The sequence below is a fragment of the Trypanosoma cruzi genome, genomic scaffold (assembly GCF_000209065.1).
Source record: "Trypanosoma cruzi strain CL Brener 1047053516797 genomic scaffold, whole genome shotgun sequence".
NCBI classification, from domain to species: domain Eukaryota; phylum Euglenozoa; class Kinetoplastea; order Trypanosomatida; family Trypanosomatidae; genus Trypanosoma; species Trypanosoma cruzi.
Window position 1 is genome coordinate 82,521 of NW_001849416.1, and position 7,859 is coordinate 90,379.

The 7,859-nt window shown below is 45.7% G+C and overlaps 3 protein-coding genes across 3 annotated transcripts, besides 16 other annotated features; all 3 read left to right on the top strand.

Moving 5' to 3' along the window:
- Positions 1–7,859: part of a sequence feature (heterozygous, Esmeraldo-like haplotype) that runs on past the window's edge.
- Positions 8–57: a microsatellite.
- Positions 168–194: a microsatellite.
- On the top strand, positions 289–2,493 carry Tc00.1047053510603.150 (hypothetical protein, conserved; the record flags this gene model as incomplete). Its single annotated transcript, XM_810310.1, has 1 exon — positions 289–2,493. One exon carries the CDS (start codon positions 289–291, stop codon positions 2,491–2,493), a length of 2,205 nt encoding a protein of 734 aa, XP_815403.1.
- Positions 2,507–2,534: a sequence feature (AT_rich).
- Positions 2,595–2,691: a sequence feature (T-rich).
- Tc00.1047053510603.160 (hypothetical protein, conserved) lies at positions 2,749–5,229 on the top strand (the record flags this gene model as incomplete). The annotated part of the gene is made up of 1 exon (XM_810311.1): positions 2,749–5,229. The coding sequence occupies one exon, from the start codon at positions 2,749–2,751 to the stop codon at positions 5,227–5,229; it is 2,481 nt and encodes an 826-aa protein (XP_815404.1).
- Positions 5,295–5,326: a microsatellite.
- Positions 5,450–5,510: a microsatellite.
- Positions 5,534–5,565: a sequence feature (AT_rich).
- Positions 5,732–5,761: a microsatellite.
- Positions 5,808–5,853: a microsatellite.
- Positions 5,940–5,978: a sequence feature (A-rich).
- Positions 6,247–6,267: a microsatellite.
- Positions 6,288–6,346: a sequence feature (T-rich).
- Positions 6,367–6,404: a microsatellite.
- Positions 6,904–6,923: a microsatellite.
- Positions 6,984–7,009: a sequence feature (AT_rich).
- On the top strand, positions 7,099–7,859 carry Tc00.1047053510603.169 (hypothetical protein, conserved; the record flags this gene model as incomplete). Its single annotated transcript, XM_810313.1, has 1 exon — positions 7,099–7,859. A coding segment is annotated over one exon (761 nt), but the record flags the coding sequence as incomplete, so codon positions are not given.

A 7,859-nucleotide genomic window follows, 5' to 3' on the forward strand; every position in this document is an offset into this window, starting at 1 on the left:
AGTTAGAAACAATAATAATAATAATAATGGTACCGACAACAACAACAACAACAACAAACTACCTTTTCCTTTTTTTACTCCCTTCCTTCCTGTAAGTGGGTGTACGAAATTGAATTTTCTGCACTGACATTTATTTATTTATTTTTGTATTCCTTTTTTTGTTTTATTGTGTGTGTGTGTGTGTGTGTGTGTGTTTAATACTGTCTATCGATATGAAACCGTACAGTGCAAATATTTTTTCATTGAGTTTGCTCCTGCGAGTTATTGCGGTTGCTGTGCCTTATATGTATGTATACATGTGTTTGTTTTGACTGTCTTTTATTATTTTGCGATGTGAAGCGAAATAAGTGGAATAAAGGGGCATTGGGAATGCGGTGTTTTTCCCGTTGCCATGCGCATTGGATGCACACCGCCGTAACGGTTCCAGTGCGCATGCTGAAGCGCAAATTAAGTCCTGACCGCACACGCGATGAAGAGATTCAGGACCGCCAAAATGCATTTGTGTGGTCTGAGAAACATATTTATCGTCCCCACCAACACTTCACGTTTGACCCGTGTAGCTGGAGCCGTCCGTTGGAAGAAAAGGTGAAGGCAAAGAGGCAGCTTTCACTCGTAGACCGACTGCGTGTATTGGAAGAGCGGGAGAGAGAGGCAACATGTGTTGTGGAGGAAGTAAAAGACACGAATGAATGTAAAGAGGTTGTGAATTACTTTTACTCTATTGAGAAAAAAGAAGAAAAGGCGACTTCTTTGCAAGAGGAGTTGGAACGTTTGAATGCGTTGCATGTTCTTCTCACAGCCCCACGACACATGGACACATCTTTGGCAAAGGCAGAACGACTGCGAGAGGAATACAGGGACATGTTGCAGTGCGTGTTTGAACGTCTCCGTGTAGCCGTTGTGGACGAGACAATGACATTTGACGCATTGCTGTATTCCTGGTTTTTGCTGCTTCAGGGAGCCCAACCGCTTTTAGAGGCGCTGACGGAGAGACGGAAATTTGATGAGAACACTCTTCATTGCGTCATTGTCACCGTGCGCGATGCGCTTGAGACGCTCATGTTGCACGCCGCAAAGGAAATGGATACGACGGGTAAAGAGGAGTTGCTTCTGGAAGGGTTGGTGGAGCTGTTGGATGTGGCCACACATCCCTTTACCCGGCAGGGTGCAAAGTTGCGGGAGAATAAACGGCAATCTTGTCATGCTTCCGAAGAGAATACAGAAGTGCTTGTGAAAGGGTTAATTTTGCGAACCATGACTGCACTGAAGGAGCGTATGATAACCGATGATGGTGCTGAATTGCTTGACGCGCAGCATCTCCACGCACTGTTGCGCAGCATGGCACGTTGTCCCGACTCGGTGAACGAGTCACATCTTCAGCGTGCGGCGCTGCTGACAAGAAAGGTAGTGGAGGGAATTCTTGCAACACTCAAAGGAGTTGTCGCACCCTCGATTAGGCACTCAATGTGCCTCTCCCTCTTGGGAAAAGCAGCGCGGCGTCTCGTCTTTGATAAAAATGAGTTGATGAGAAGAAGAGACATGTCCTGCCAATTGGTGTTGGATGCATGCGACCCTCCAAGCGGCGTGAAGAAACCTACTATTGCCGCGGATGAGGTGTCGCATGTCACGTGTGCCTGTGTGTCTTTGCTGCGACAGGCAACGCGTGCCTCGCATGTCACTCGGGCAAAGGTGTTGGAGGCCATTGATTTCCACTTGGTGATGCTGTCACATGCTCCAAACTACGACCTTGGCATAACTGACACCGTCACTTTTGTATGCGAACTTCTGGAAGGTGGGGTGTTGGACGTTGGCACAGGGGCGGCGGAGCGATATCTTCGTGTGGTTCTTTTGCTTTCACGTCTGCAGTTTTCTCCGTGCGACAATCAAGACGTTTTATGTCGTTTGTTTTTCTTTTTTTGTAGCCTTGCTCCACATGAGTCGCTTTCTGAGTCGACTTTGCGGGAGTGGAAACGGCTTTATGGGATAGTCATGCATCAACTGCTCTCTTCTGTGCGTGCGGTTGCGTTGGGAAAGAATTACGTTTGTGGGAGTGACAGACCGGGTACTTGGGAAGAGCTTTTGGCATTTGGACGGTATCATGGCGCTTTGCCACTTTCACTGTGGTACGATGCCTGCCAAATTTACTTTGACAAAGCCACCGTCCCGTTGTCGTCAAAATGTGCCCGTGCGTTACTTTCACTACGAACTCGTTGTAGGTCTCATATTGGCGGTGTTTCTACTGGAAAGAACAAGCCTTCTTCCCTGTGTGCATCTCCGCTGGACTTTGATTCGGTACGGCTGCTCGCACGAATGTTACACGTTATATTGGGCGAAGGCGTAGCTGCAGAAGACCTGATGAATGAAGCTGCCGCGTGGGATGTGGCACAGAGTGCTGCGGGGAACGACGAGGCGCTTTCTGCGTTGTTACGTGGAGCACAAAAGTGTGTGCAGGAACGACAGGCGAGTAAACATGTCGTGATGACGTTCTTGTGAGGCTCACAATCACATATATTTATATATTTATTTATATATTTGTTGTTGTTGTTGTCGTCGTCGTTTGGCTGTTTTTAATTGCGAGGGTCGTGGATGCTGCATTCTTTGCCTTTTTTGAATTTTATTTTATTTTACTGTATTCTTTTTTTTTTTTTTCTTTTTCTCTCTCTCTCTCTATATATGTATATATATATTTTTTAGGAAGAAGGAAAAAGAGCATAACAGCAATAAATAAACAAAAAATAAAAGCAAAAGATGCCTGCGGAGGTTATTTTCATGTTTGATGTCGCCGGCGTTCTTACGACGTCGCCGTATCCCGCAACGCGGCGCCTTGCAGAGACGTTGATGCGTTGTGTATTTGAGCGTGCGAGGGCGCATTTTATGTCGCTTGTGGGGGATGAATCCCCTGCACTGCTGGCGCAAAACTACTCGAATCTTTTCTCTCTCATCCACAGCTTCACAGAGAAGGTGCGGGGGATCCGGTGTGCCTTTGAGCGACTGGAATTGGGGGAAATTAACCGCAATGAGTTTGTCCCGTTATATCACGCGGAAATGGACGTCATGTTGACTGCACTCGTCAAGAAAAACAAGGAGGAACTGGAATTTATGCACATTGCCCATCCCGCGCGGGTTGCCTCTATAAAGGAACGTTATCCGCTGCTGGCTGTCCCAGTGGTTCAGGAGTTGCTACGGGAGCTCATGGATCCCGAGGCGTATTTGTGCACAATGGAGAAGGTGACGCCCCGACGCAATGTGTTGAACCTTCTTCACTACTTACGCATGAAAAGCCAACAGGAGATTCGCCTGGTGGTGGTGACAAACACGTGGGAGGTGGAGGGGCAGTACGCACGGATGAGTAAGGCGCTCTCCAACAACATGAGTGAAACAAAATGGTCTAATTTTCCCACGGCGTGCCCCATCGACTACGGCGATGCTGGCGGCCGATCTTCTTTTGTCATCAATAGCTTGTTTGATTCCTTTGTGCAGAGTTACACGTTCCACAAGCGTAAACCATTTCCCGATATTTTTCATCATGCTATTGAAGAGGCAAAGAAAACCCGCGTGACGTCTCAAGATTCCCTCATGTATGGTGTGAAGCCTCACATCTTTTTGTTTGACGACGTCCTTGAGAACTGTGAGACCGCCCGCAATCTATCGGACAGTCCCTTTGATAAGGTGTACTACATTGAAAACGGGGCGTATGACGTGTATGAGGATGTGCTGAGTGCATTGAATACGGTGGGGGCCGCAGATCCCTTTTGGGCAGACGTTGCGGCGGGGGTAAAAAAAGAAATCTCGCCTTTTTTTAAACCACCAATTGACGCAAACGGAAAACCGACTTCATGGATCAACGAGGAGATGCATGACTACAACTCTAACCTCCTGATTTTACCACCACCACCCTGTGAGGCCTGTGAGCCACGTGGATTCTTTGAACCCAAGAAGTTTCTTGACGAGGATGATAAGGATGCCATTCTCTTTTACTGCGCACAAAATTTGCCACACTTATTTCCTATTGAGATTCCTAGTCGGCACTCGCAGAACCTGCAACTGGCTCGCAAGCCTGGATTTGCGACATCGTCTGGCCCCATTGTTTTTGAACCCATGCGGGGAATTGGATTTTTCAAGACGTACCGCATCACCCTTCGCACTGGTAGCTACGTTCTGCGTCTTCAGCCCCATGGCCCCGTGCCGCATGGAACTCTTGACATCCGTACGGAGTATGAGATGATGCGGTATCTCGGTCAGAATTCTACCGTACCGATAGCAAAATGTCTTCTTTATTGTGAATCGTACGCAGCCTGTGGTTATCGGTTTTCACTACGTCGCTTTGTTGAGGGTGAGGTCATTGCAGACATGAGAAAACTTATTCAACCCCGAATCCAGCGGCCGTATTCCGTGCGGCGTCGACACATCCATGTGGAACTTGACCCGTATTTTTTTTTTAAGAAGGCGGTGGAGACGTTATCTCAAATTCATGATGTGCCGCCTCCACGTTTTCTGTCACGGACACGAATGGAACGAAACCCCAATGGGACTGCCGTTATTTCAGTGGGCAACGCAGTCCACCCGCTACTTGAGATGATAAACAATTTGATAGTGCGGTATAAAGCAGTGGTGAACACCGCGAAGCTACCAGATGGATCATATTTATTCCAGTTCAAGACACTGGAGCGGTTATCACAGGCGTTAATTGAGCGCTTTGACGCAACGCGGCTTGGAGTGCAATCTATTCCTTTTCCGGAGCAGCTCGTGATGATTCATGGGGACTATAAATTACGGGATCTTCTTTTTTCATACCGCTCTTTTGAAGGTCGGCACAAATACCCCGCAAATATTATTGGGGTGATGAATTTTACTTCTGTCAGTACAGGTGATCCATTGGTGGATGTTGCTAGTTTGGCTCTTGTGGCACTGCTGCCGCGTCCATTTGGCATTTATGACATGCCAATGGAGATGCAATTACTTTTTCCCACACCACAGTGGATATTAGAGAGGTACTGCGACAGTCGCGGATATATGCGGACGATGACAGGGAAAAAGCGGGAAGCCATATTTAAAGTGTACCTTTCCGCTGCCTGCCTCCGCTACGCTGTTAAAACGTTGTCTGATCTTGCGGAGGTGTTTGAAGTTTTTAATTCCCTTCCACTAGAGGAGGCACGAAAGTTATCTCTTGTCGAGCATGCCTTGCAACAAGGGCTTGCTTTGATGGGAAAACTTCCTTCTCGACTGTGATAGGTGGTGGGGTGCAGTAGTTATAAAAGGAATAAATACTTTGTAATAGCAAACCCGTACTTGGCTTTTTTTTTTGTTTTTTTTTTTGTTTTTTTTTATTGTTAAATTTTCTTTTTTATGTTTACACATGTACCCCTTTGAAACATTTCGTGTTCTTTTTAATTGTTGTACGTTTGTGCGTCTTTGCCGCCATGCACTGAGAAGAAACGAGAAGGACGAGACATGCATACGTACATACATATATATATATATAATATAATACATACATACATGCATACATATGCAAGTGAGCGTACAGTGAGCCTATTTTATTTTAATTTTTATTTATTTTATTATCTTTGATGTTGTCGTAAACGTAACAGTGAAGTATACATCGAAGAGTATAAAACAACAACAACATGAAAAAAAGAAAAAAAAAGAGGAGTTGGTACGGTGAATATTTTAAGAGGGAAACGCAGCGAGAATATATAGGTAGCAATGCAATGCAACAAACAAAAACTAAAAGAAGAAGAGGAGGAGGAGGCGGAGGAGGTGCAAAGATATATATTTTTATAATGCGGCAACACATGCCCTTTTGAATATATATTTATATTTATATTGATATATTTACGCATATAAATATGTTTTTTTTTTTTTTTTGTGTGTGTGTGTGTGTATGTGACGACTGTGGGCAAATAAATTGTGACCACCCCATTAGAGGAGGCGTGGGTAAAAGAAAAAAAGAAAAAACAAACAAAAAAAACAGAAAACGTGGAGATGTGAAGAGGAGGAGGGGCGCGTGGAGCGAAAGAAATAAACAAACGAACGAAGATTGCAAAAACAGAGAATTCATCTCAAAAGACTCTCCGCCCTCCTCAGGCTGAAAACGAAAGGGGGACGGGTTGCGGGAAAGTGGTTTCATCCAAATAATTTTAGTGAATGGATGTTATTTGGGCTTTTTTGCTTGTTTTCTTCTTCCCCCTCCTCCTCCTCCACTATTATCATCGTTGCTTTCGGTTGTGGAGGGAAATCAATTGAATTATTATTATTATTATTATTTTGTTTGTTCTTTGCATTGATCTTCTTTTCATTTTCATTTTTTTTTTTTTTTAATTATTATTATTAATTGTTTTTTTCTATAGTTACTTTTCACAGGTGTATTTATTTATTTATTTATTTTATTTATTATATATTTAGAACTGCAGGTGACAAGATGACATGTGTGTGGCGAAGTGATGTCGACACATGCGACTTTCCTTTTCCCCACACTACCACCACCACCACTACCAACTGCCTTCCTTTTTTTTTTCTTCTTCTACTCTCTTTGTGTGGATGTGTGTTGATTTGGCGTCTTTGACAGGGATTTACGACTGCATTGGCACTTTGGGGGGAGCAACGACGGTTTATGTTGCCTGCGTGAAGAGGGAAGCCGCCGCCTTTTCCCTCTTTTATCCCACCGGACTCCAACAGGCAACCACACAAATGTGTTTTCTTCTTTCCCCCTATTTGTGTTATTTCTTTCCTTTTTTTATTTTATTTTCAATCCTATTGGGGACTGTGTCCATGCCCTTTCATTTTATTGCTTTATCTCTTTTTTTTTCTTTTCCTTTTCTAATTTACTCAGTAGTGAAGAGCCTCTCATTTATAGCGAGGTTGTGGTTGTTGGTGGGCGGCGACGGAAGGCTTTTGTTGCTGTTTTTTTTTTTTTTTTTTTTGGAATAGGGCGAAAAGAAGCAAATTTTTTCTTTTGTTTGTACCCCACCCCCCCCCAAAGCAAATTTTTTTTTTTTTAAATATATTAGACGTCAGATATCTCCAGAGGCGACGATTCCAGTTCTGTTCTTTTTTGTGTGTTGTGGCTCGCGTTGCCTGGACGTTTGGCTCGCTCTAATGCCTGGGGAGCCGCTGGGTACATACGGCGGAAATTACCAGGCACCTGCCGCCTTGGACGCCATGCAACACGTGGCGAGCGTGTGCCTCAGTGACGGTGCCCTGTACGAAGGGCCGTTGGTTGATGGCAAACCGGAGGGACGTGGCGTGTGCGTCTTTCCGTCAGGGGTTATTTGCGCCGGGAGGTTTTCGCACGGACATTTAGACGGAAACGCGGAGGTGTTGCTTCCCACCGGTGCACTTTTTTCTGGCAGCTTCAAGAGTTCTGCGGCGCACGGCTCTGGATTGTACGTGCAGGATGGCCGTCTGACGCGTGGCAGGTGGCATGAGGGATTTATGGTGGAGCAGGCGGAGGATAACCTGGGCGGTGGAGCTCGCGCGCAACTTTTCACGCGCATTGCCTTTCTTCTGTGTGATGAGCTGCAGAAACTCACGGCGGTGACTCGAGCGCCGAACTGGCAGCATCTGTATGTCAACAGTCGCATCAGTGAGCCAAAAGTACGTCTCTGCAGGGAGTGTTCCCCGGAAAAGAACACCATGCTATCAAACAGTGAGAAGCCCGAATATTTCATTGTGAATTGCTCCTCCACGAGAATTCCGTCACGCGCAATCATTTCCCGGAGTTTTGTGGACCGAGAAGCATCACTGTCGGATACGGAGGAGTCTCTGACGGCGGCAACGACGCAGCGGCAAACGGCACATGCTGAGATACAGATGCAAGAGAAACCGGCTACAAAAAATGCACTTGCCATGGGGGCCTC